Source organism: Odontesthes bonariensis, chromosome 24 (genome assembly GCF_027942865.1).
Source record: "Odontesthes bonariensis isolate fOdoBon6 chromosome 24, fOdoBon6.hap1, whole genome shotgun sequence".
Lineage (NCBI taxonomy): Eukaryota > Metazoa > Chordata > Actinopteri > Atheriniformes > Atherinopsidae > Odontesthes > Odontesthes bonariensis.
In genome coordinates, this window is record NC_134529.1 from 10986124 (window position 1) to 11013203 (window position 27080).

The 27080-nt window shown below is 40.5% G+C and overlaps 4 protein-coding genes across 5 annotated transcripts; all 4 read right to left on the minus strand.

Annotated features, from left to right (window-relative positions):
• Positions 1–1555: 1555 nt before the first annotated feature.
• Positions 1556–5818, minus strand: LOC142375084 (uncharacterized). The gene is made up of 21 exons (XM_075459005.1): positions 5799–5818; positions 5637–5713; positions 5460–5555; positions 5256–5380; positions 5020–5163; positions 4866–4949; positions 4634–4798; positions 4469–4565; positions 4182–4399; positions 3945–4101; positions 3669–3877; positions 3467–3584; positions 3190–3389; positions 3006–3120; positions 2769–2938; positions 2616–2704; positions 2409–2539; positions 2133–2322; positions 1916–2057; positions 1715–1832; positions 1556–1644 (listed from the first exon to the last, which is right to left on the minus strand). The coding sequence occupies exons 1-21, from the start codon at positions 5816–5818 to the stop codon at positions 1583–1585; spliced, it is 2727 nt and encodes a 908-aa protein (XP_075315120.1). The 3' UTR covers positions 1556–1582.
• Positions 5819–9734: 3916 nt separating this feature from the next.
• LOC142375076 (uncharacterized) lies at positions 9735–13991 on the minus strand. Its single transcript, XM_075458997.1, has 21 exons — positions 13972–13991; positions 13798–13886; positions 13636–13731; positions 13438–13562; positions 13202–13345; positions 13045–13128; positions 12813–12977; positions 12648–12744; positions 12361–12578; positions 12124–12280; positions 11848–12056; positions 11646–11763; positions 11369–11568; positions 11185–11299; positions 10948–11117; positions 10795–10883; positions 10588–10718; positions 10312–10501; positions 10095–10236; positions 9894–10011; positions 9735–9823 (listed from the first exon to the last, which is right to left on the minus strand). Exons 1-21 carry the CDS (start codon positions 13989–13991, stop codon positions 9762–9764), a joined length of 2739 nt encoding a protein of 912 aa, XP_075315112.1. The 3' UTR covers positions 9735–9761.
• A 1769-nt stretch (positions 13992–15760) lies between these two features.
• ttc32 (tetratricopeptide repeat domain 32) lies at positions 15761–17092 on the minus strand. The gene is made up of 3 exons (XM_075458976.1): positions 16927–17092; positions 16542–16708; positions 15761–16067 (listed from the first exon to the last, which is right to left on the minus strand). Exons 1-3 carry the CDS (start codon positions 17040–17042, stop codon positions 15940–15942), a joined length of 411 nt encoding a protein of 136 aa, XP_075315091.1. The 5' UTR covers positions 17043–17092; the 3' UTR covers positions 15761–15939.
• Positions 17093–21166: 4074 nt separating this feature from the next.
• On the minus strand, positions 21167–26628 carry matn3a (matrilin 3a). Of its 2 annotated transcripts, none has more exons than XM_075459134.1 (6): positions 26381–26628; positions 23574–24149; positions 22447–22572; positions 21942–22040; positions 21673–21742; positions 21167–21589 (listed from the first exon to the last, which is right to left on the minus strand). In XM_075459134.1, the coding sequence occupies exons 1-5, from the start codon at positions 26553–26555 to the stop codon at positions 21687–21689; spliced, it is 1032 nt and encodes a 343-aa protein (XP_075315249.1). In that variant the 5' UTR covers positions 26556–26628; the 3' UTR covers positions 21167–21589; positions 21673–21686. The 2 variants fall into 2 exon arrangements, with proteins under 2 accessions (XP_075315249.1, XP_075315248.1); XM_075459133.1 differs by lacking the exon at positions 23574–24149 and adding an exon at positions 24829–25329.
• Positions 26629–27080: the final 452 nt, after the last annotated feature.

Sequence of the window (27080 nt, forward strand, 5' to 3'; positions counted from 1 at the left end):
TTCCACTCTTGTCTTTTAACATTCAAATTCCTTCAACCCTTCATACATATGTAACATCTACAAGTATACATCTTATTTTTAACTCTTCAGCTTCTTCAACTGAGACTTCTGCAGTTTTTTCCAGAACTGCAGTAGATGGAGCAGGAGGAGCTGCAGTTCGCTGTGTGTCAGCTCGTTAAGCGCAGCTGTGTATTAACTTCTCTCACTCAGGACATATTTTGATATACGTAGTATTCACTTGTGCTTTCACAGGACTGAATATCACAGCTCATATGCATTCTCACAGGAACAGCAAATTTCTAGTTGATGTTAATAATCCACTATACTCAAGACTTGGGTGTCATAAATCATGGAGAATACAAGGAATATATGGAAGCTGGGGATGAAAACCATTCAATTTGTCCATTCTTAGACAAATATATCTGAGGCTCTTCCTTTGGCTGGCTCTTGGGCTGCTCCAGCGGCCACCTGTGCTTCCGAGTGAAGGCCATCTTCAAATTCACTTTCAGAATCAGAACACTCTGAATTGACATCTAAATTATCCTCATATTCGGAAACATCTTCCTCATCGCTATGTGCCTGACTATCTTCAAATATGAGCTCCAAAGCCCTCTGGCAACTAAATATTTTGGTCATACTGATGGTGGAAGGCTGTAGTGCGAGAAAACATCTCATAGAATAACATCTAAAAAAGAAAGTGAGAACAGCTTCTCTGTGCTTTGATGATATTAATGTAACACTGTCTGTGGGTCAAACTGACCCGAAGACCATATAGGATGTAAATGTGTGGGGTATAGTAGCATTCTTTTAAAATGGGTCAATTTGACCCAAATACCATACAAGGGTTACAGTGCTTTGAGATAAGGGTTTTATATCATAGTCAGTCACTGTCATAAATTTGAAGGGATGGAATTGATTGCTCTGCAAACACATTCAGAGATGCCATAAACATACTGTCTGAGCCATTTTGAACAGGTAGCGAAGTTAAAATACTAGCATTTAGTGATTATAGCATTCATATTTGAACACCATAAGACACTTTGTAAACTGGCATTCACCTGCAACAGGTTAAAGGCCTGTCTCAACTGCTGCCAAGAACTTTCACCACTTTAGCTTATCCAGTAGAGCACAAACATTAGCCATTAAAGTCAAATGTATTTGTACAGCACATTTCATGTACAAAACAATTCAAAGTGCTTTACATAAAATAAAAGCTTTGCAGCAGGGAGTGTAAGAAGCATTAAAAATACAGAATATAAAGAGAAACAAATATAATAATTTAGACAGTTGTGTTTCTGTGGTGTGAATTTGTCTAATTGTTTTGATTTTTACTAAAAAGCTAATTTTTTTTTTAATTTCTCTGTAGTGAGATCTGGGTTTGACTGTTGGAGGATTTGAGTATTCCCAGCCATAGCAAACAGCATTTGAGAATTGACACGTGTTTGACCAGCACTACAGGTCAATTAAAACAAACTTTCCCAGAGCCAGAACTAAACTTGCGCTCACAGCTTTTAACACCCCAAATCAGAATAAAACTACACAAATGTTGACAGAATAATATTAAGAAATTTTATTAGGATGTTCAATTGTGCAATAGAACGCGTCCAGAGGAGATCTTGCTTTTGGGCAATGAGCTTCTTTGTTCTGCAAAGGAAGAGACAATTAAATGAAAACTCTAGTTTCAAGTTGAATAAATGTCAAGAACTCCACTTACCTCTTTTCACTCCTTGATATGAAGTCCTCACAACTTCAGGTTGAGCACACTGGCCTTGGCAGATGCCTTCTGTAGGTGTGTTTTGGTCACAAATCACAACATCACAGTGGACATAGATCTGTGGATGGATTTGGCACAGGATTAGAAGCAGCCATTTTCTATGGCCAAGCAGACTTCATACTGGCCATTAAATTTACTCACCTCATCTTGCAGAACCTTTTCATCCTGAATGAAAGTAAACATCATAATTGAGAAACGCTTGATGTGGGATGGGACTGACACTCTGGGATCCATTACAACAGGATGGAAGATGGTTGCATAGCTGTCACCGGGGTTCTCACAGCTGGTGGGTTAAACATCCACAACTCAGATCAAGCTGATTGTAAACTTGGTTTGAAATACTGAGTCTCTGTATTACCTGTCCACAATGATGTCCCAACTGGGAAGAGAGCGTCGGTCTTCTTGATTAGTTGCCCAACAGTTCTCCAAGACCAGCTCCAAACTGGGGTCAGTTGACTGCATCAGTTCCACCTCAAAGTACAAAGGTTGCCTCAGATATTTCTCCACTGGATAGTCTTCAACTTGGTAGAAGTGCTCATATGAGATGTCTGGAGAAGAAATACATTTTAAGAGAATCCAATTAAGTTGTGATCTAGACTAGCTGAATTGGTGTTAATGTTTAGATAAGCCTTACCCTGGGCCAATTTCATTTGCACGGTCAATTGCCCTGACCCGATCTCAGCTCTGGGTTCATAGAATGTTGGTTTAGAGCTGAAGGCAATAGCTTGAGTGTCGTTGACCACGTAGTAGCAGGAGATGGTTTGCCTTTAGAACAAAGCAGCTGTTATTAATCCTCTTTTAGACCAAGTGTTTAAAGAGAATCCTTAAAAGTTTTCCTTACTTGTAATCAGGATCAATAGGTGATGTGTAGGCTACGTTGTTATAGTACAGGCCAATCTCATTTTCATACAGCATGTAGTTGTTGAAGAACTAGACAAAAAGAATGCATTAGATTTGAAACAAGAAAACAAAAATGTGCCAGGTGTAAACATACTTGTCTAGTTGTTCCACAAGAGTCAGCTTTGAAGGTAAAATGAGCAAAGCGATTGTCACTGAAGACTGGGGTGCAGGACTTGTCCCTCAAAGTAAGCCAACTTGGATCAAGATTGGGCACAGAGACCACCTTCACAGCCAGGGCAGTAATTGTTCCATTTGGGTAGCACCCTAAAGAGAATAGATGTGGTTTAGGAGTGTGTCCCTCACTGAGGAAAACTATGCTTACAGATCTTACTAGTTGTCAACAAGGGGAAGTTGCAGGCCAGGTAGAGGTCACCAACCACCCACTGGTTGATTGGATCCCACAGCAGCATGTCAAGTCTGGCTCTGACTGAAGTTGTGGTGATCATCTACCAGAGAAAGATTAGATGTTTGTTATATTCTAAGTTGATGATTTTGATAGAAATTGTTGTACTTACCTCAAATTCTGTGAGCCCATGAGTGTATGGGACATCAATGCTGAAGTGTGTGCCATTATCACTCAAGTTAAATGATTCAGCCAACTCAGGTGTCATGTCTTGATAGCCAACTGAGGTTTTGAAATTGTGGCCTTGATTGCCATATTTAACATTGATGTTAAACTTCTCCAGGTCACAGGTGCCAGTTAGTGTAGGCAGAACTAAAAACAAATTTAGAAGCTTTGAGTTTTAAAAGAAAAAAAAAAGTTATTGTTGGCATCAACTGCAAGAGTCTTACCAACATCCTGCAGAGAAGTTTGGACCTCCACTGCGTGGGAAAATTGACTCTCCTCAGGATGGACAACAAATCCAAAAACCATAGAGAGGATGTATGATGTAACCAGGGGTTCAGGATTCTAAATTTAAGGGAGAAAAAAAAAAAAAAAAGTCAAGAGTAGAAAGCATACAAGGTGCTATTTGAATAGTGCATCATTACATACATGCTTCAGGACAACATCAGCAGCAAAGGGCACTTGTAGAGAGAAGACGGATGTTCCATTGGAAAGAATGTACTTCTCAACAGTGAGGTCTCTGGCATTGCTCTCCTCAACAGAGAGGACTCCAGTGGAATAGGTGATGTTACGCAGCTCCACGTCGTGAAGGAAGGTCCCTACATGAACACTGAAAACTCGGTCCTCTGGAACGGTACCTGAGAGAGAGAGACAGTGTCATTTCTCCCAGAAATGTGGTTCTAAGTAATTATCTGAAAGACTTACGATCTTCAGCATGTGGAGGGCAAGGTTTTGGTGGGGTTGTAATGGGGAACAAAATCTTGTATCTGGTGTCATCTTGGGTGTCATCTGCCCGCCACAGCACTTCCAGCATGGGCTCAATAGTGTAGGTGATGTGGTACTGGTAATCTGGGGCATGACTCTGCAATTATTCATGGCAGCATTAGTTACATGCAGATCATGGCTTTACCCCCCCCCCCTAAGAACTAGACATTTCCAGACCTTGTAATAACCATCTGGTGAGCCCACTGGGATCTCCTGAACAATGTGGAAGTCTGTGGTAGAAAGTGAGTAACCCCTAGCAGCCATCTGAGATTTATCCAGTCTTTGACCGTCAATTCCCATGTGCATTTCTATGATCTTAACCCTGCTATCGGTTAAAGGGGTAACACGGCGAGGTACATGCCAAGAGATGAGATCCTCAGTGAAGAGAACACCACCTGTTGATAAAGAAAGATTGTTTTATTGGCAACAGTTTACCGTTGTTTGAAATCCAGTTTGACACCCACCTGTGGGACAAGCAGCTGCCAAGTTGACAACATTCAGACCATGTTGTTCCTTGTGGTAAATGCTCACTTTTAGGACTTCCATTGGGACGCCAGCCACCTAGGATTGTATTTTACAGTCACTTGACTGCAATTAAGGCAAGAAATTTGAGGTGGGAGGAAACTTACATTCTCTGAAAAAGTCTCTGCCGTATTGTATGGGCTTCGCATAACCAGACGGGTAGGTGTCATCATGGCACTGTGGCCAGCTTGTTCAGCTTCCTTGAGCACCATTGACACTTGTTCAGGCGTGAAAAAGGTCATCTTCCAGATTCCACTAGCTTCACCTGAGGCCTGCAAAGTATATCAAGTTTATGCATTTTGCCCCCCCCCATGGAAAGCAATGAACATTTTAACATACCCCAGGAATGGTGTTGATTTCATCATTGTGAACCTGGCCCTTAGAGTCAGATTGTGGATCATGTTCGGCCATGTAAGTTGACACCTAAAATAAAATATAAAGGCATTAGTTTGCACCCCTCCCCACAAAGATAAACAAAGGTAGAGTAACTCACTTCCATGTAGTTCCTTTCACAGAGAATTTCTTTGGGAGCCCAGCGAGTGTAGCTACAGGTCTGGGTAACATCGTGACTAACCACATCAGATGGACTATGCTTATACATTTGAAGTTTCAAGCCAATTGTGAATGTTGCGTCATCCTGAAAAATGACAGTTCAGAGTGGTTTTACAAGCCACCAGAGACAACATTTAAACTGATTTATGGGAAATGTGCCACATCAAGTCAACATACTTTGTTGTCTACATAGCAGCCAAGCAGAGAGGAGTAGATTCGGGTGTTGCCCCATGGGTCAGACTCCATGCTGTATCCACACTGAGCAGCCAGACCAGGTGTCAAGACGATACGTTTGGTGCCATCTGGAAATAACAAATGTGGAGTGGGTCACTTCTCCCCATTAACAAGCAGATGTGCCCAAAACTGAGTGCTTGTACTCACTGATTGCTTCCACTTCAAGTTGGTTCCCCACAGCGAGAGCCTCATCCAATGACAGCCTCATCAGATTACCTGTACAGTCCGACTTTAAGCCATTGCCTATTGGAGAGGGAAAGCTGGTCAAGCAGGGTTTCAGCCTGTTATGTGAACTTAAAGCCAGTTTACAGGAGCGGTTCTTACTCAACAGTGAATCCCGTTTCACATTTTGCCATGCTTGTCCCAAGACAAAAACTGCAGCCATCAAGTTCCAAAATAACCTAAAAGGGAAAGAAAACAAAAATAGAAATAGCATTTGACAAATATTATTTGCTAGACAATGAAATTAAAAGAACATGTACTTACATCTTCTCAGGTTTCCGCATGTTGCAATGTGAAAATAGCCAAGCAAAGTAACAAGAACTTTGCATTAAATCCCAGCAAGCTCTGAAAGACAAAGAAGCTCTTAACAGAAGGAGCTGATGGTTTGTTAGACCTACCACCACCTGTTTTATATGGCTACAAAGCACTGCTGCACAGGTGAAGCCAATCAGGAATAATGACAAACTCACTTTCTCACTTAATTGTTTCTTGTGAGAAAATTGGAAAATCTCTCTATGCTTAAGTGAGAATACATGAGCCAGTGGCTTGTGATTAGATTCTTTATAGTTAGAATAGTTTTAAAACATATTCATCTGAGGAAGTTTATGTTTTCCTACAAATCATTGCTTTTTTGATTCTATAATACTATAGTCTTTGCAGTTGTGGCAGGAAATGCCCATGAGTTTCCGGCTTGTTGAGATTATTGGCCAATCAGGTCTCACCATCCTAGTTATAAACCCTAGATGGTGATTCATGTTTTACGATTGAACTCGGGTGTTGAGTGCCATCCGCCCATGTACTGTTGTCACTCGGATAGATCGTCTCCCTGTGGTTGCATGTGTCGCACATTTGGGTTTGGGCTGCACCACCGCGTGATTGTGAGAGTGTGACATGTGTGCTGTGGGGTGATTTTGAGATGTCTTCCTCCTAACCTGCCTCCCCCACAGGTAACCCTTAGCATTATCATTACAGCCATTTCCTCATTGTTTTTAACTTGTTTTTAAACCATATCTGTTTTAATAAAATATTTTTCACATTGGAACACGTCTACTGCTTTGGGTAAAACGGACCTGAGTGTCTTTGATTTTGGGGTTGCAACTGCAGCATCATATCACATTTTTGTTTAATTTATTTTTAAGTTAGTTCCCTGGGTGAAATTCCCAGGGTGGCGTTGTCGGGTTTTAACTGTCAGCTTATATTCCCATTGAGCTCGGTTCACCACACAGTGAAATAATGTCTTTAAACTCCAATAGTTTCACCGTTTTCCTTTACAGCTTGCACAATATTGCCACATACCAGTTTTGATGAATGAGTGACGTGTTGATCTAGGCCTAACGCACCAAGTCGTTTGATTTCTTCATAAGAAGCTCCAATAGCTTTGTCGGAAGGTAATCCTTAAGATCCATATATCCAACAGGTCCATTGATGAGGGATTATTCCTTTGTGGTCCAGGGGCAGGTTTTTTACTTTATGTAGTGGCAATTGTTTGTCAAATCAAACATCCTTTGAAACATGCCACTACTGGGCTGGGGTTGGGTTTCGTACACAGGCAAAGAAAAGAAGTCCAATGCCCAATACCTGAAAACTGCGTTTTGAAGGTTTATTTTCCAGTTGGCAAGCAAATGATACAGGTACAACATTCCTTTGTTCTCTGCTGCTTCTCCTACTCTGGTAAAAAACCATAGCTCCACCCCAATCCATCCTGGTCCAATACCAGTGCCTATTTTTATAGGGAATGGACCCACAGTTATTCTGCCCAACTTAAAACAAAGGAACAAAAAACAAACAACTATTAATCTTCAAATAAATTCTGTAAATAACCCCCCAAAATATAAAGTAACCCAAGAATAAATTTAAACAAAATTTAAAGTAAAGAAAGATAGGAATAAATAGCTCCAACAGAAGGTATTCAGGTCAGTGACCCTCAGGAAAGTGTCTGGTCAAGATAAGGTGCCTGAGCTCAAAGGCATGTGCAACTAGCCTTCAGTTCTGTATAAAGATCTTCAGTCATCCATCTCACTTTTATATATAATAAAAAAAATTTAAAAAAAGCCACCCATCCACACACCTTAACCCTTGTACGGTCTTCACTTCAGTCTCTACTAGAACACAATTAACAATGGAAGCGTGACTACTCTTTTTGCCATAAGGTTATAATTTATGTTAATCCACTATACTCAAGACTTGGGTGTCAAATCATGCTTATCTAGTAGAATACATGGAATATATGGAAGCTGGGGACGAAGACCATTCAATTTGTCCATTTTTAGACATATCTGTGAGGCTCTTCCTTTGGCTGGCTCTTGGGCTGCTCCAGCGGCCACCTGTGCTTCCGAGTGAAGGCCATCTTCAAATTCACTTTCAGAATCAGAACACTCTGAATTGACATCTAAATTATCCTCATATTCGGAAACATCTTCCTCATCGCTATGTGCCTGACTATCTTCAAATATGAGCTCCAAAGCCCTCTGGCAACTAAATATTTTGGTCATACTGATGGTGGAAGGCTGTAGTGTGATTTAGGGGATAGTACGAGAAAACATCTCATGGAATAACGTCTAAAAAAGAAATTTAAAGACAAGCAACAGTCCAGATAAATTAACCGATACCGTGCAGATTTCATGCATAGACATGAGAAAAGAAATGTTTTTAACCTGGATTTAAAAAATGTCTACATTTGGTGAAAGTTTAATCTCCACTGGCAGTTTGTTCCACTTGTTTGCAGCATAACAGCTAAATGCTGCTTCTCCATGTTTAGTCTGGACTCTGGACTGGACCAGCTGACCTGAGTCCTTGGATCTCAGCTCTGCTCTTGGTTTATATTCTCTGAACATATCACAGATGCATTTTGGGCCTAAACATTCTGGATTTTGTAAACCATCAGCAGACTTTTAAAATCTATTCTGTGACTGACTGGAAGCCAGTGTAAAGATTTTAAAACTGGTGTGATGTGTTCAGATCTCTTAGTCCGGGTTAAAACTCTAGCAGCAGCGTTCTGGATGAGCTGCAGATGTTTAATGCTCTTTTTAGGAAGTCCAGTTAAGAGCATTACAGTAATGGAGTCTACTGGAGATGAATGCATGGATGAGTTTCTCCTGGTATTTTTGGGAGAGAACCTTAATTCTGTTGACATTTCTGAGATGGTAAAAAGCTGCCTTGGTGACAGCTTTGATGTGGTCCATCAACACTCCGAGGTTACCAACTTGGTCAGTGATTGTAAGGTCCCGAGTCTCAAGATATTTACCAACACTGACCCTCTTCTCTTTGCTCCCAAACAGAATCTCAGTTTTGTTCTTCATTTAACTGTAGAAAATTCTCTCATCCAGGTGTTTACTTCCTCCAGACACTGTACGTCTGCAGTTGTCCGGTGACAGACAAAGTTGTGTATCGTCTGCATAAATGTTAAAGTTCTGCAATATGACCCAGCGGGAGCATATACAAGTTAAACAGAAGAGGTCCAAGAATTGACCCCGGGGCCTCCAGTCACTTGCTGCCAATTGTAATAAAATAACTTTGACCTTCTAAGTAGGACCTGAACCAGTTTTAAGGACTGATCCAGAGATCTACAGTAGCAAACGCAGTGCTGAGAGCCAACAGAACCAGTATTCAACCTGTCGTTTAACACTTACCAGAGCTGTGGTGTGAAGCCTGATTGAAAGTTGGACAAATACAACTTTCAATTCTTAGATGAGGTTAGAGACCGGTCTGTAAATCAAGGTGTAGAGTTCTTTAATGGCAGCCATCTTTAGCGACGAGAGGGGGAAGGAAAAAAAAAAAAAAAAAAAAAAAAAACTGATGCCAGTGAGCTGTTTGTAGGAGACACTTTGAAGTTTTTAAGTCAGATGGCTTGTCCAGAGTGCAGGTTGTTGATTTCAGATGCTGAAATGTTTCCTAAGGTTTTAAAAAAAAAAAAAATAATTTCTAGGTTTTAGACAGTTTACTTGTGTTTCTGTAGTGTGAATCCGTCTAATCGTTTTACTAAAAAGCTTTTTTTTTTAAATTTCTCTGTAGTGAAGTCTGGGTTTGACTGTTAGAGGATTTGAGTATTCCCAGCCATAGCAAACAGCATTTGAGAATTGACACGTGTTTGACCAGCACTACAGGTCAATTAAAACAAACTTTCCCAGAGCCAGAACTAAACTTGCGCTCACAGCTTTTAACACCCCAAATCAGAATAAAACTACACAAACGTTGACAGAATAATATTAAGAAATTTTATTAGGATGTTCAATTGTGCAATAGAACGCGTCCAGAGGAGATCTTGCTTTTGGGCAATGAGCTTCTTTGTTCTGCAAAGGAAGAGACAATTAAATGAAAACTCTAGTTTCAAGTTGAATAAATGTCAAGAACTCCACTTACCTCTTTTCACTCCTTGATATGAAGTCCTCACAACTTCAGGTTGAGCACACTGGCCTTGGCAGATGCCTTCTGTAGGTGTGTTTTGGTCACAAATCACAACATCACAGTGGACATAGATCTGTGGATGGATTTGGCACAGGATTAGAAGCAGCCATTTTCTATGGCCAAGCAGACTTCATACTGGCCATTAAATTTACTCACCTCATCTTGCAGAACCTTTTCATCCTGAATGAAAGTAAACATCATAATTGAGAAACGCTTGATGTGGGATGGGACTGACACTCTGGGATCCATTACAACAGGATGGAAGATGGTTGCATAGCTGTCACCGGGGTTCTCACAGCTGGTGGGTTAAACATCCACAACTCAGATCAAGCTGATTGTAAACTTGGTTTGAAATACTGAGTCTCTGTATTACCTGTCCACAATGATGTCCCAACTGGGAAGAGAGCGTCGGTCTTCTTGATTAGTTGCCCAACAGTTCTCCAAGACCAGCTCCAAACTGGGGTCAGTTGACTGCATCAGTTCCACCTCAAAGTACAAAGGTTGCCTCAGATATTTCTCCACTGGATAGTCTTCAACTTGGTAGAAGTGCTCATATGAGATGTCTGGAGAAGAAATACATTTTAAGAGAATCCAATTAAGTTGTGATCTAGACTAGCTGAATTGGTGTTAATGTTTAGATAAGCCTTACCCTGGGCCAATTTCATTTGCACGGTCAATTGCCCTGACCCGATCTCAGCTCTGGGTTCATAGAATGTTGGTTTAGAGCTGAAGGCAATAGCTTGAGTGTCGTTGACCACGTAGTAGCAGGAGATGGTTTGCCTTTAGAACAAAGCAGCTGTTATTAATCCTCTTTTAGACCAAGTGTTTAAAGAGAATCCTTAAAAGTTTTCCTTACTTGTAATCAGGATCAATAGGTGATGTGTAGGCTACGTTGTTATAGTACAGGCCAATCTCATTTTCATACAGCATGTAGTTGTTGAAGAACTAGACAAAAAGAATGCATTAGATTTGAAACAAGAAAACAAAAATGTGCCAGGTGTAAACATACTTGTCTAGTTGTTCCACAAGAGTCAGCTTTGAAGGTAAAATGAGCAAAGCGATTGTCACTGAAGACTGGGGTGCAGGACTTGTCCCTCAAAGTAAGCCAACTTGGATCAAGATTGGGCACAGAGACCACCTTCACAGCCAGGGCAGTAATTGTTCCATTTGGGTAGCACCCTAAAGAGAATAGATGTGGTTTAGGAGTGTGTCCCTCACTGAGGAAAACTATGCTTACAGATCTTACTAGTTGTCAACAAGGGGAAGTTGCAGGCCAGGTAGAGGTCACCAACCACCCACTGGTTGATTGGATCCCACAGCAGCATGTCAAGTCTGGCTCTGACTGAAGTTGTGGTGATCATCTACCAGAGAAAGATTAGATGTTTGTTATATTCTAAGTTGATGATTTTGATAGAAATTGTTGTACTTACCTCAAATTCTGTGAGCCCATGAGTGTATGGGACATCAATGCTGAAGTGTGTGCCATTATCACTCAAGTTAAATGATTCAGCCAACTCAGGTGTCATGTCTTGATAGCCAACTGAGGTTTTGAAATTGTGGCCTTGATTGCCATATTTAACATTGATGTTAAACTTCTCCAGGTCACAGGTGCCAGTTAGTGTAGGCAGAACTAAAAACAAATTTAGAAGCTTTGAGTTTTAAAAGAAAAAAAAAAGTTATTGTTGGCATCAACTGCAAGAGTCTTACCAACATCCTGCAGAGAAGTTTGGACCTCCACTGCGTGGGAAAATTGACTCTCCTCAGGATGGACAACAAATCCAAAAACCATAGAGAGGATGTATGATGTAACCAGGGGTTCAGGATTCTAAATTTAAGGGAGAAAAAAAAAAAAAAAAGTCAAGAGTAGAAAGCATACAAGGTGCTATTTGAATAGTGCATCATTACATACATGCTTCAGGACAACATCAGCAGCAAAGGGCACTTGTAGAGAGAAGACGGATGTTCCATTGGAAAGAATGTACTTCTCAACAGTGAGGTCTCTGGCATTGCTCTCCTCAACAGAGAGGACTCCAGTGGAATAGGTGATGTTACGCAGCTCCACGTCGTGAAGGAAGGTCCCTACATGAACACTGAAAACTCGGTCCTCTGGAACGGTACCTGAGAGAGAGAGACAGTGTCATTTCTCCCAGAAATGTGGTTCTAAGTAATTATCTGAAAGACTTACGATCTTCAGCATGTGGAGGGCAAGGTTTTGGTGGGGTTGTAATGGGGAACAAAATCTTGTATCTGGTGTCATCTTGGGTGTCATCTGCCCGCCACAGCACTTCCAGCATGGGCTCAATAGTGTAGGTGATGTGGTACTGGTAATCTGGGGCATGACTCTGCAATTATTCATGGCAGCATTAGTTACATGCAGATCATGGCTTTACCCCCCCCCCCTAAGAACTAGACATTTCCAGACCTTGTAATAACCATCTGGTGAGCCCACTGGGATCTCCTGAACAATGTGGAAGTCTGTGGTAGAAAGTGAGTAACCCCTAGCAGCCATCTGAGATTTATCCAGTCTTTGACCGTCAATTCCCATGTGCATTTCTATGATCTTAACCCTGCTATCGGTTAAAGGGGTAACACGGCGAGGTACATGCCAAGAGATGAGATCCTCAGTGAAGAGAACACCACCTGTTGATAAAGAAAGATTGTTTTATTGGCAACAGTTTATCGTTGTTTGAAATCCAGTTTGACACCCACCTGTGGGACAAGCAGCTGCCAAGTTGACAACATTCAGACCATGTTGTTCCTTGTGGTAAATGCTCACTTTCAGGACTTCCATTGGGACACCAGCCACCTAGGATTGTATTTTACAGTCACTTGACTGCAATTAAGGCAAGAAATTTGAGGTGGGAGGAAACTTACATTCTCCGAAAAAGTCTCTGCTGTATTGTATGGGCTTCGCATAACCAGACGGGTAGGTGTCATCATGGCACTGTGGCCAGCTTGTTCAGCTTCCTTGAGCACCATTGACACTTGTTCAGGAGTGAAAAAGGTCATCTTCCAGATTCCACTAGCTTCACCTGAGGCCTGCAAAGTATATCAAGTTTATGCATTTTGCCCCCCCCCATGGAAAGCAATGAACATTTTAACATACCCCAGGAATGGTGTTGATTTCATCATTGTGAACCTGGCCCTTAGAGTCAGATTGTGGATCATGTTCAGCCATGTAAGTTGACACCTAAAATAAAATATAAAGGCATTAGTTTGCACCCCTCCCCACGACAAAGATATACAAGTGTAGAGTAACTCACTTCCATGTAGTTCCTTTCACAGAGAATTTCTTTGGGAGCCCAGCGAGTGTAGCTACAGGTCTGGGTAACATCGTGACTAACCACATCAGATGGACTATGCTTATACATTTGAAGTTTCAAGCCAATTGTGAATGTTGCATCATCCTGAAAAGTGACAGTTCAGAGTGGTTTTACAAGCCACCAGAGACAACATTTAAACTCATTTATGGCAAATGTGCCACATCAAGTCAACATACTTTGTTGTCTACATAGCAGCCAAGCAGAGAGGAGTAGATTCGGGTGTTGCCCCATGGGTCAGACTCCATGCTGTATCCACACTGAGCAGCCAGACCAGGTGTCAAGACGATACGTTTGGTGCCATCTGGAAATAACAAGTGTGGAGTGGGTCACTTCTCCCCAAGCAGATGTGCCCAAAACTGAGTGCTTGTACTCACTGATTGCTTCCACTTCAAGTTGGTTCCCCACAGCGAGAGCCTCATCCAATGACAGCCTCATCAGATTACCTGTACAGTCCGACTTTAAGCCATTGCCTATTGGAGAGGGAAAGCTGGTCAAGCAGGGTTTCAGCCTATTATGTGAACTTAAAGCAAGTTTACTGGAGCGGTTCTTACTCAGTGAATCCCGTTTCACATTTTGCCATGCTTGTCCCAAGACAAAAACTGCAGCCATCAAGTTCCAAAATAACCTAAAAGGGAAAGAAAACAAAAATAGAAATAGCATTTGACAAATATTATTTGCTAGACAATGAAATTAAAAGAGCATGTATTTACATCTTCTCAGGTTTCCGCATGTTGCAATGTGAAAATAGCCAAGCAAAGTAACAAGAACTTTGCATTAAATCCCAGCAAGCTCTGAAAGACAAAGAAGCTCTTAACAGAAGGAGCTGATGGTTTGTTAGACCTACCACCACCTGTTTTATATGGCTACAAAGCACTGCTGCACAGGTGAAGCCAATCAGGAATAATGACAAACTCACTTTCTCACTTAATTGTTTCTTGTGAGAAAATTGGAAAATCTCTCTATGCTTAAGTGAGAATACATGAGCCAGTGGCTTGTGATTAGATTCTTTATAGTTAGAATAGTTTTAAAACATATTCATCTGTGGAAGTTTATGTTTTCCTATAAATCATTGCTTTTTTAATAATAATAATAATACATACATTTTATTTATAACGCACTTTACATTTACAATAAAATCTCAAAGTGCTTTTTTAATTCTATAATACTTTCCTGCTTTGTTTAAATCTTTAAATCAAGTGTAAATTAAGCTGATTAGTGTCTATACTTTGCAGCTGTGAGATTTCTCTTTGTTTCTGTGTCAATTTCTCTTTACAGTTTTTTTATAGTCACAAATCTTCCACTAGGTAATCAAAATGGTGCACTAGCATATATCCGGCTCTTTATTTCACTCTGCGCCTGCATTGATTAGACTGCCCCGCCTGCTCACAGACGATAATACCTTTTTCCTTTATGAGGCCATTACATTATTTTTTGCAGAACGTAAAGGATCTTCAGTCAGTCTAGAGAAGGAACACTGATGATTCGCCTAATAAAAATCAATCAAGCATTGCAGCAGATTCTGTGAGACGTCTTCTCAGTTTCCGTCATGTTTTAAAAGCAACAGATTTTACATTTGATTTACAGCTCTGTCTTGGTTTGTGCTGGGTGCTTCACGAGGCTCTGAATAACTGTGTAATTATCTCCTGTTGTTGCTATGCAGGCTTATCTTTTGCATCACTCAGAGAAAAACAAATATGAGATCATTTTAGACTTAGACCTTTATTAATATTCATAACTTTGAAAAACAATGTAAAGTAAGAAGTGCCAGACAGTTGTAAGCAGTTCTGATTGAATTAATTTATGTAAGGACTGGTTTGGTGGACAATGAGGTACATATTGATCTCACACAAAGTTTAACTGCACTTGGCCAATTGCAAGTTTTCATTCTAAAACCTGACTGCAGGGTAGATATCCATTCATTTAATGTATATTTGTATAGACAAACGATCATTCAAATTTATTCAAGCCAGGGATTTTCAAAGCGGGAGCTGGGCCTCCTCAGGACAACTATATTTTATAATTAGATGAATATGAAGGATTTGGTTATAGTTCTGAGATAGATTAGATTTGGAAGGCTTATTTTTTGCCTTAGGACAGACCTTTTGATGTATTCATTGTAGCATGAATTTATGTTAGACAAAAGTATTTGGCCATATTGGCTCATTTCTTCATTGTTTATAGCTACAAATATAAAATCCTGATCCCATATACATCAAGAAATTCAGCTAAACTAAGCAAGTAAACTAAGGAGTCAGGAAATCGTTTTTATTTAAGATTTGTGTGTGAGGAGGGCTGCTGCCTCAGGCTTTGAAAATGCCTGTCCGTAGCCAATTTGAAATTTATATCCCGAGAAGGACCTACTAAATTCATTAAACTCCACAAAGCAACACATATCGGGCAGAACAAAACATAAACCCATCTATAAAATGAAAACACTGATCTCAGAAATCAACAAGGAAGTAGAGGCAGAATAATGCAAGACAGACACCGGACAAAAACTGAATTATATTATAAGATTTATTTATTATTCATGATTTATCATCCATTTAAAGCAGTGTCATTTTAAATTTAAAAAAATGTTCAAAGTCAGGATCCAGTTTGAGATCTTCAACTAATAAATTCCACATGTCGATCCCCCAATCAGAAAAACTGATGTATCAGACGGATGTCTGAGGTCATCAGTATCCCCTGTTTATCTTCTGCTGCTGGTCCAGAAGTGTCTGCTGAAGGCTCACTTTGGCATCTTCAAAATCTGGATTGAGCTTTAATGCTTTCTGGAAGTCGCTCTTGGCATCATCAAAAAAACCTATGAGACAATACAAACAGCATAAATACACAGTCAGTCTAAGTCTAATCTTACTTTTTCTGTTCAACTTATAATGAGCCAGCAGCTCCCTTTTCTGGGAAGTGTGAGAGTAAATGCTCTCATTTTGATTGTAAATTCACAGCTCCATCTAGTGTCTTTCAGAAGAACACACCAAAGTGACTCAACACCTAAAAATGGCTAGCCAAAAAGAGCTAACACGGGGAAGATCTGCCATCAAACCATCACATGATCCACTGCATGTATGGATGCAGCTTTATTCCCTATATGTCTGGATGGTGCACACTGTCAGGAAACAAGTGAGCCTGAGGAAATAATGTTAGGAAATCATGACTAAATTAGACATTTATTTTGACGGTCCCGGGCGGAAATACATTATTTAATTCTGCCAGGCTTGTTGATAAGAGTTGGACAATTTTACCGAAATTTTCTTGGTCAGAACAGATGCATCCTTACCTAATCTATAGTGGATGAGTCCTCTGTTGTAGAAAGGGATTTCAAACTGGCTGTCAGCCTGTATTGCTGAGCTGTAATCTTCTACTGCTTCATGAAAATCCACCCGGAGGTACTTTATCTGTCCGCGGTTGTTATAAGCTGCGGCCAACTTGCCAGCTTCACATTCCCTGAACAATAATACAACTTTTTAATTATTTTTTAAAATAAAAACAGATAGTTAAAATCATGAAGAAAGAAAATAGGGAAAGAAAACAAACGAACGTCGTCAACGTGTTAGCGAAACTCAGGTCAGAATTTAACAGGTAACAAAATTCATCGTAACACTAACTTAGCTAACAGGCACCAACCGTTAGCTTGTTTAACTTCCCAGGAAGACGAGCAGTACCTGGACTGTAAACAGGAAGAGATTACTTTTGTATACAGCTCCTCTGCCTGCTTAAAGTGGCGTTTGTTGAACTCAGAGTGGGCATCTTCAAGTATTTGGGAGTTTTCTTCCTCCATGAGGGTCAAGATAAAAGTTGTTGTTGTTTTTCAACTGCGGATGTGACGCAAAACAGACAGTCCAACCATATTTCAGAGTTTATGAAAGTAGGTGTGGCTTAGCGCCCTTCATGGGCTCCAGGTTGCAGTCATCAAGACGTGAATAATAATTAACGTAAGGGCATCTTTGGCACAACGATTTTCTTTTATATATATATATAAAAAAACGTATCTGTCATTTCCCCTCATTTTTCCCTATGGTTATCATTTCAGCTGCCATACCAGACTTTAAAAGAATATCACACTACTCTGCAGATTCTGAGTCAATTTTCCTCCTGGTCCAAAACATTTGATTACTTCAGTCATAAACCAGTTGAAATACAAATTATACTTTGTTATGTTGATGTTTTTTGCTTAAAACAGAATATTTTGTTGCATCAGCAGGTGGTAGACTCTATTCAGATTTTATTAAAGCAAGGCAATGAAATCAAGATCAATGAAATATGATTCGAGCAAAGGAATCTGGAATGGATACATTTTTCTGTTTTGGGATAAAGCTGTGTGATTACATAGTCTCAAACATCTGCTACACCGGTATTGGGACAAAGTGGTCGCTCATAGCAAAAAGTGCACAAAAAGATGGCAACCCATAAACAAACTGAAGAGAAATTCTCATACAATCTCCCAGGTGAAAAAGTCAACTGTGCTGGTGAAAAATGACACCTTATGGTACAAGAGGTCAGTCAGCAACCGTGCACTTCCCTTTAGCGGCTCATTTATCTCCAGGCTCTGTGGACGAGTTGACGCAGATCAAACAGAGCTTGGTATGACTGAGAGGGACAGGCTGCGCTCCTCCGGCTGCAGATTTAGTATATGACTTTTTTTTACTGAGAAAATGTAGCAAAGTACAGCAATAACTTAACGTCACATGAATCAATCAGCTTCTGCATCCCAAAACATCCAGAAGGCCACAATTGCTTTGAAATGTTAAGACAAAGAAGTCATCGTTGCAACGCATGTTAGATCGCTCAAATTTAATGCCATTTTCATAAACTGAAATGTAACTAAATCAGACATAACATTTCAGATTGTTATTCTATTCTTATTATATGAGGTCATTTAAAGCCATTGAGGCTTTCAGGGAAGATTTAAAAGGTTTGTTTTGCAAAGTGAAGCAAAGATTGTTATGTTCAGCAACCCCAGAGCCTAAATGTTGCTGTTTGCTGAGAGAATTAACACAAAGTATCAAAGTCTTTGGTCTGGCAGAGCCAGGACAGACATCCATCCATCACGCACATCGGTTCGGGCAGCGGATGTCCCTCTCACTGACAGACCCCAGCACTGTACTTTTACTACAGTTATACTACAGTTAACCTTTCACCACAGTCAAATATCTCAGCGCATCAAGTCATTTCTTAGCTTGGCAAGAAGCTGTCAGGTGAGATATGCTTTAGTGCAGCAGAGTACATTTTTGCACTTTAATATGGTATTTGGGGGCCAAGTATTCGAAACAGAATACTTTGGAAGGATATAAGCACTCGTGAAAAGGTTTAGCTCAAGATCCACTAGAACTTTCAAATGCTTCATTTCTGAAGATTCAGTTGTATTTGTGTGCATCTTTTTCATAACAACATGCATAATATCTACATACATAAAATATATAATATCTACATGTAAGATTTCAAACAGAAGTGCTGCATGTAGATATTATTCACTCCTATGATCCAGAAGGGAAGTGTCTCACATTGCTCATCTTAAGCTCCACCCCTGAGATCAAACTCATCAGCAAACAAAAACTTTTGCATTAGTAAACACATTTTTTCAATCAATATTCTAATCACAATCATAATTATTATTATATCATTAGTTGTAATAAAACATTTTATAATTTGGCTTCTAACATTCAGTACAGTGTCTTTGGTTTTTTGACTACAGACTTTTTTTTGGATAAAAATGAATGAATAAATGAATAAGCCCGACGGAAGGGAACATTTGTCTCCTACAGTTGGAGTTGATCTTGCCATTTAAAGGGGAATATTGACACAAGCAAGCTTCTGTCTTTGCACAATTTAAAGAACTGCAAAGTAACCTCTTACTCAGTCAGATTTAGTGAGCAGTTAAATCACTTGATAAAGCTGAATGTAACGTGTTACTACTTGTCAGCTTGACATACCCCTTTTTAACTGAAGTAATAGTTTGCTTATCAGAACAAATATATTGATTTACAACAGTAGATGCATCTGTACAACCAAGCAGTGGCATCTATGGAAGATTCAAGTTCATCCTAAGCTTCTCTCATAACTCCTGAACAGGGAAGCATTGTGCCACACTTGATGTGTCTTTTCCACTTCTCAGAGGTGTGCGAGCCCCGTTCATCTCCCCCCCCCCCTGAAACACTGGTGGGCTCAGCTTTATGACTGCATGTGTGTGTGTAAGCATGAACTGAAACAGCAAACAAACATAAAAAAGCTGTCTGGTTAAAGGAAGGAGGAGAGGATCCAAGCCAGACCAGAGGTAAACGCTGGGCTGTTGACTCTCTGCCTCGTGCAGACGCCACAGACAGAGGCGCTCTGTTGTCAGCGTCGTTTCGTTCAAATAAGCCAACACATTCCTGGGGTTACATGATGACCCCTGTCTGTTGTTTTTTTTTGGCAACGCAGACAGAGTTAGACAAATGCCGGTGGTAACGGTGTGCAAAAATTGATGGCTGTTCGGAAACATGCTAATTAAACCATCAGCTCAGAGCTGTGAAATAATATATCAGTCTTGAGTGAACAGCTGTCTTTAACTCAGTTTTACAGAAGGTTTTGTTATTATTGACTGACAGCATGTTGCTGATAAGAGGCCAAGAAGTGATCTCCCCGTGACCTCAGATGCCAGAGCAGTTTGAACTATAACACACTGTTAACAGAAATGTCAGACCTCTACTATTGCATTTATAGCTCTATGTCAACGTTTATATTAATGAATAACATATAAATTTACAGTTATGTAAGAGAGAAAGATATAATGCCTCTTTTGTACCCGCAAATGCTTTTTTTCCAGGAATTTCAGGTAAGTCTGCTGGAATGTCATGAGATTTTACAAAGAGACACGCATATTCCACTATCCTCCTAAGACCTAAGCTTGAATACTATAGTATGCATTTGATTTGTCTTTAATGAGTTGAACCAAATAAATATAAAACTTAACCACTGCCCTTTTAACAGGAAGTAGTTTTTGAGAAAAAGATATGTACTCATGGGGGCCCATCCTGGGTCCTGTGACAGTGCTTGGTCTTAGTAGATTAAAGTATCTTTTATTGAGAGGAAATCATCTGGGCAAGTCAACGCGAACAATCACAATGTATCAAAACTCAAATGATATATCAAATGAGCTCTTTCACAAGTATATTTCTTGTATAACAGATGAATTATGATATTTCTAAGCAAAAGCTTATAAATGAAAAGAGAGTGAATTTGGTGAGCGCTATCTAAAACCTTTAAGGCTAAATGTGTATTTAATTCTGACACAAAAATATCACCAGCAAACTCAAACAAGTTAATGACTCCATCATTGCACTTTATGGCATTTCAGTACTGGCTTCAATACTGTCATGGAGTGACCCTGTTCATCTTTTACATACCTGCATAGGCTTGTTGAGCACCTCTCCATAAATGGAGCTACAAGTTGTGGTGATGCAGCACACAACTATGACTGTTCTGATTGGTTTGAAAGTGTAAAATGCACAAGTATAAATGCTCAGACTGGCGTGGTTTGTCTTTGAAGGCTACTGTGGCATTGTTAAGGAGCGAGGATAGATTGGATATAAACACAAGGGGGCATCCCAGGACTGAGCTGGCCTTATCCGATTAGTTTACCAAGTATTCCTGCCCAGTACAACAGTCTTAAACTGGATAACGACTCTCTATTCTGACTGCTTGTTCTAGTATCTTTTTTCTTTTGGTCACTATTACACAGCAAAAAATCATATTCACCTTTGGGGTTAATAAAGTATTATTCAGTTCGATTTATACATCAGATCAAAATATTAAAAACAACAGCAAACTTCTATGTCATGGGATTTTATTATCCTTTTTCAGTTTTGTTACATTTATTGATCTTAGCAATTCAAAGATGCAAAAGATGAACATTTATCATCGTTAACATAGGCTATAATACAAACCTGTATGATCTAACAGTTTGAACAGATTACTATATAGAAAATAAGTAAAAATACGAAATGTAAAAACATTTACTTGGTGGATGCTCTGTAGCATAAATTTGACTATATACATATCCATCTTTGTACAAAAAGGATGCAAAAATATGTCACACTATGTTCAAACAGCGTGCGTTTATTGTTTTCAAAAAACATCACACGATGCTGCATTTAGTGTTTATAAGAATGTATAATAATATTTGATTGCAGATATTTTTTTGCTCAACTGCTGGTTTTTGAATCACAGCTTCACTCTGTGGCAGAACCCTGTACAGTAGCTATGGATGGGGGGGTTGGGGGTGGGAGTGGGGGAAGATGACCGGAAGCACATGCCCATGATGCAGTAGTCCGTGGAAGTCTGCCGCCTCTGCAAAAAGCAAACAGAAATGGTGCACAGTGGGTGGGAAGTTTTACAAAAGATCACTGAGGAAAAAAGCTGTTAACACTCACCACTGTGTGGAGCTTTAAGCACGGCCCAACATGCTCTCCAGGTGCTCTATTCTCCCAGAGATGTCGGCTAGTTTGATTAGTTAAGGAAACGAATTTGACAGCTAAAAGACAGTGAAAAGGTAAAGAGAGACTTGGGCTGTATACACTGTTGAATTATATCGCTGTAATAGTCACAGCAGGTAGAAATAAGCACCTGTCGGCTCAGTCACACGTGCAGCCGAGACTGTTTATATTAAACTGTCTCCCATCTGAAACAACAGGAAGGATATGTTTGCCTGTGAGCTGCTGGATGGCCGCCTGTGTCTGCTTCTGGAAAGCCAGTCTGGCCTCACATTTACAGGGATCCTCCAACACCTCCACCTTCACCTCTTCACCAAGAGAAAGCAAATTTCACATCAGCGTAACAGCTCATGTTGAGAGTGAAAAAGCACACAGAGTACCACCCACGTTACTTTTTCCGACTAGGCAAGAATAAACCAAAGCTCAAAGGAATGGGAGCACATTTTCCCGGCAGGTTAAAAAGTAAAAACCCTGCAAACAAATAGTCTACTTATAATTTTGCCACAACATAAATTCTATAATATTACCCGATTATTGTCCAACAAATGCTACTGTGAATTATAGAGTCATTGATTTATGCACCAGTTGGTTGTGATGTTGTGAAGCCATGCTCAGAGGCCAACAATTTCCTGCTTTTTTTTCCTACTTCTACTTTTTGAGCAACATCAGTATCACAGCAAAAAAGCTGCAGGAATCCACACAGTATGTTCTTACGTTTCAGGGAACATGTTTTCTTGTCCGCATTCAAGATATAACCAATCCGGCACTTGCAGTAATAGGAGGCGTTGCTGTTGACACAAATGTGTTCGCAGTCATGTCCCATGGCACAGGGGTCCAAACCTAGAATAAGCCGGGATTAAGGGATGGTGCTGTCAAGATGGCAGCATTGGTACAGTTTCATGTGCTGGCATACAGAGTGGTAGGTACTGTAGGTGGCTTGTGATAACTAAGGTTGTGCTCTGCAGTTGCAAAAGTGCACTAATGTTTACTCATCAATCTTAAAAATGGAATTCTGTTGATAGATGTTGCTATTTTTCGTCAAATAAAGAACATTTGCCATGTAATTACATTTACAAGCTTTCCTGTTTGTACTTGACCACCCTTGTGGTGGGAAACTGTCCATTCAAACAGCTTCACCACATCTCAGCCAAGGCCAATTGCGTGTGTGTGTGTTGGACAACACAGGTAAAATCACAGAACCCTGAAGCACCACAGTGACAGCACATAGACACGTGACTTCAGAAATGAGGAGACAAGACAAACATCAGACAGTAACGCTGAAGAACAACACATCAACTTTACAGCAGAACCTCACTTTTCCAAACTTGGTGGATGGAAATCATTGAAAACTTTGAGAAAGTTCTTCCACAGGCAAGAGGATGGTTTTAATGAGCATGTGGAACATTTTTTTCAATTGAACTACTCCTTTACTGTTTAGAAAAGTGAGATTTTACTGTACATTTAAATAATCTTAAACACAAAGAGGTAAAATCAAAGCATAAAAAGGCTTTGATTACATAAACAAATCCCCTAATATATATACTTTTGATTATGTAAGGAACATTGAAAGTTTAGGACTCTGTAGCCCCAAAACTTTACAGGGTTTAAAACTGGCGATAACTGTCAGGTTCTAGTGCCGACATCTGCAGTCCATGTGGGGGTTGAGAGCATCTGCTCTTGTATTTTTCCTCATCATTTCAGAGGTTATAGTTCACCATTAACTTAGTAAATGATCCATATTCTCCTACAACGCCCCCCTGTAGACTGTAGGTGTCTTTACTGAGGAACTAGAACCGGGATTAATGGTGGGAAAGGGTCTTGCACGCCTTTCTTTGTCCTACCGCACAGGGTCTCCCTGAACTTGGAGGTGAGCTTCTCGATAACACCGTAGGTTTCCACGTAGAAGACGTGATCCTCTAGAGGGATGCTGGCCATCAGCTGCAGGGAGCGCATGTCTGCGCGGTCCACTCCGACAGCGTAGATCTCGATGCCCGAGGCCCGGGCTGCAGCAGACACTTCTTCTACTTGGTCTTGAGGTCTACCGTCTGTCACAATGATGGCCACCTTGGATATGTTCCTGGAGCGAGGCCGAGCTCCTGACTGCTCGGTGAAGGCTTCGGTCACAGCGGTCTTGATGGCGAGGCCGGTCATGGTGCCGGCTGCCAGGGGCTCAATGCGGGAGATGGCTTTCTTCAAGTCGAGTTTGTTGAAATGGTCTTTGAGCAGGAACTCGATCTTCACCGTGCTGGCATAGTTGACGACAGCCACTCTGGTGGCATCTGAGCCCACATCGAGGGTGTCGACCATGTCGGCCAGGAATATTCTGCACTTCTCAAACTCAGCAGGACGCACGCTGCGAGAGCTGTCAATGATGAAGACCAGGTCCAGGGGACGGCTCCTGCACTCAGAGTCTGTCTCTGGTGATCAACCAAACCATGGCAGGAATAAGTCCATTTAATACTTAAAAAACAGAAACATTACAGCTTGTTGTTTGTACTTTCATAATGAGAGTCGTACAGTTAATCATCCAAAACACTTTGAGATGCACAACACATGCTCCCATGGCAACAAAATGAAACTGTTGTGCATCTCTGCAGCTTGTGGTTTTACAGAGATGATACTGCATACTCGATGACATACAATGCATCATTTCAGAGATTCAACCGTTCATCTCATTTTCCTTAATGAAAAGGATGCTTGATGCCCAACACACAAACACGAACACGTGACATCATACCTGAACATGGAGACAGTGTTAGGAACCCTGCCTGTCATATCACATGCACATATACCAAACTTGTAGTCTGTAGTTTAGCATCAGATCCTCTGTTTTTCTTTTTGGTTTTATGAAATCTGAGATCAGTTTTAGCTCTATATGATATATCTTTAAGCTACCTAACATAGATGAGAGTGGCACCGGTTTTCCTGTCTCACTCTCAGCAGCAGGGAGAAGTGTATTTCCTATCTATCTGTGTAAATGACTGATTTCTGCTCAGTTTTCACTGTTGACCAAATGGAAACAAAAACATCTATCCTGGAAAACATTGAGGAGCATCGGTTTGGGGTGGAAAGCAAACCTGACTGGTAATATTCTACCTGTCTCCACAGGACTGACGGTGGTGATGAAGCCGCTTTGGGTACTGACCGGTAGCGTCCACGGAGCGGGGGTCTCCACTGGCGGCACAGTGGTCATGACGGTTGTCACTGTAGTTGCTGGCAGAGTTGGCTGCACTGTTGGCTCTGGTGGGGTTGGAATGACGGTAGAAGGGAGGTGTACCACAGGTGTTGTTGGTACGGTTGGGTCTGACTTTGTTGGACATGGGCCTTTCAGTTTGTAATGGAATGGGCCCTTGACTCTATGATGGGGATGGGGGTGAACAACAGGGGGAGATAGACCTTTGTATATGTGATGCATATGTGGATGTGGTGCCACTGGCCCACTGAAGCTGTGTTGGTAGTGTGGAATAGCGACCTGGGGTCTGTGGTAAGTCACGGGTGGAGATAGAGGAATGTGTCGATACCCTACCGGTGGAGGGATCCTTGGTGGCTGGTAGTGGTAGTGATACCTTCCTCTATACGTGTAATCACTTCTGTGATCTACAGGCCCACCAGAAAGAAGAAGTGATAGAGAACATTAGTAGGTTGATAGGTTTAAAAGTTGTGTAAGTTGACATTGTGTATTAAGTGCTAGTGAATTAGACAACAATCCCATTTATTTTCACAGCATGGACACATGATTAGTGGAAGCATGAGTGAATGTTCAGCCGTGTGGGTTGTTTTTGACAGGATGGGATTATACAATACAGCGATTGTGAAACCCCCAGTCAAGATTACAGACATCATGCATGTTGTGTTTGAAAAAAAGAGTAAAAAAATTGTTAGAATAAAACATTGTAAGGTAAATTGTGAGTTGCCTTAAATGTTCATTTTCAGCCTACATTTTTTTTTCTATAAAGAAACCAAAGAGGCTGCCTATACTTTTTACATCCCTGCATTAGGGAGGAACAATTTTCACTGATTTACATTTTATATGGTCATAGTTAAAATGCCAGTTTAATTATGTTTTTTTCAAAAACATTTTTGCTGATTAAACAACTAGTGAAAAAAAAACTCGAAAATGGTGCTTTATATACACGAGTAAAAACAGTCAAATAAAACTAACAGGGAGACATTTTCTGCAAAAAGGTGTTATTTTAAATATTTTGATGACTATTTTTTTTTGGATAGCATATTTTTCATGGCAGTAAAAAATGCATATAGTTTTAGTTTTTTTTGTTATAATTACAATTATATATGACTATCTTATAAAAGAAGCAGTTGTTACCCGATTGTTTTCAATAGTATACATTATGATTGAATGCTGATCAGATATTTGATTAACTGCACTTCTACCTCTTATTACAGCTATTTTAAATTGCACATCTTAAAGATAAAAAAAAAAAGGGGGCCTCAGCAACCCACGATTTTACAACTCGTATTGCAAAAAAAAGTGAAGGAGAGAAGTCCAGTTTTTCTCCCTGCGGTGCATGCTCCAAAAGTGCTCAAATACAGTAAAACTACATCTCTGTTGATTTCTCACCAAGAGAGTCGCCTTCCACCTGAGATTATATTTCAGAAAAGAAACAAGTTTTTTTTTTAGAAAACTTACTCGCTGGATTCAGGGTCCTGAGCGGTGGTCGACCATTGTTTCTGCTCTGAGCATAACTTTGCGCGGCTATCAGCTGTGGATCCCCCGGCCTGATGCTGTAGGTGGCCTGCACCACATCAGACAGCAGCAGCGAAGCGCTGAACAGGACGCTCCAGGGAAAAGGCTTCATCCTCATATCAGCATGCAGAGTCTCCCGGCAGCAGGACCTCTCTGTCTCCTCTCCGTGTCTGCGGTTCAGCAGGATCCCGCACAGCTCTGCGGGGGTCCGACCGCCTCCACATATGAGGAGATCTGCGAAAGACACGTCAGACTGTCCATCCAATCCAAAGGTGGAACATGACAGGAGCCAGGATACGGTGAGCTACCGTGTGTTTTTTTTTTATTGTGGTCATTTCAACTTCTTTCTCCTGTACAACCACTTTTGTTAATCATTTGATTTGAAAAAAAACTTGAAATGAAATGCTTACCACCTGACCTCAAGGGGACAAAAATCATCAAGAGCTGTTAAGACTTCATTTAAGAGAGCCGACAACAAACTTAATAAATAAAGGTGATCTGAGGTTTAGAAATGTTGCCCTTAATCAGTGGTCAGACTCTAATCCCATGATTTATCAAGGCCATAGATCATATAAACATTGCCCAGTTTAGAAGTGATTAGCCCTTCATGTAAAATATTAATTACATTTTTTGTTTGTTTGTT

What these genes read in the sequence shown, in the direction of transcription:
- LOC142375076 (XM_075458997.1), bottom strand. Translation starts at nt 13,991, where the DNA reads ATGCGGAAACCTGAGAAGAT. An exon ending in CTTGTGGAACAACTAGACAA is followed by an intron (nt 10,884 to 10,947) that starts GTATGTTTACAC and finishes CTTTTTGTCTAG; the next exon opens with TTCTTCAACAACTACATGCT. An exon ending in TGGGACATCATTGTGGACAG is followed by an intron (nt 10,237 to 10,311) that starts GTAATACAGAGA and finishes TTAACCCACCAG; the next exon opens with CTGTGAGAACCCCGGTGACA.
- ttc32 (XM_075458976.1), bottom strand. Translation starts at nt 17,042, where the DNA reads ATGGAGGAAGAAAACTCCCAAATACTTGAAGATGCCCACTCTGAGTTC. An exon ending in TCTTCCTGTTTACAGTCCAG is followed by an intron (nt 16,709 to 16,926) that starts GTACTGCTCGTC and finishes ATTATTGTTCAG; the next exon opens with GGAATGTGAAGCTGGCAAGT. An exon ending in ACTCATCCACTATAGATTAG is followed by an intron (nt 16,068 to 16,541) that starts GTAAGGATGCAT and finishes ATTGTCTCATAG; the next exon opens with GTTTTTTTGATGATGCCAAG.
- LOC142375084 (XM_075459005.1), bottom strand. Translation starts at nt 5,818, where the DNA reads ATGCGGAAACCTGAGAAGAT. An exon ending in GAAACGGGATTCACTGTTGA is followed by an intron (nt 5,556 to 5,636) that starts GTAAGAACCGCT and finishes CCTCTCCAATAG; the next exon opens with GCAATGGCTTAAAGTCGGAC. An exon ending in CACCAGATGGTTATTACAAG is followed by an intron (nt 4,102 to 4,181) that starts GTCTGGAAATGT and finishes GAATAATTGCAG; the next exon opens with AGTCATGCCCCAGATTACCA.
- matn3a (XM_075459134.1), bottom strand. Translation starts at nt 26,555, where the DNA reads ATGAGGATGAAGCCTTTTCCCTGGAGCGTCCTGTTCAGCGCTTCGCTG. An exon ending in CAGGACCCTGAATCCAGCGA is followed by an intron (nt 24,150 to 26,380) that starts GTAAGTTTTCTA and finishes GTTGATCACCAG; the next exon opens with AGACAGACTCTGAGTGCAGG. An exon ending in CCAGCAGCTCACAGGCAAAC is followed by an intron (nt 21,743 to 21,941) that starts ATATCCTTCCTG and finishes AACTAATCAAAC; the next exon opens with TAGCCGACATCTCTGGGAGA.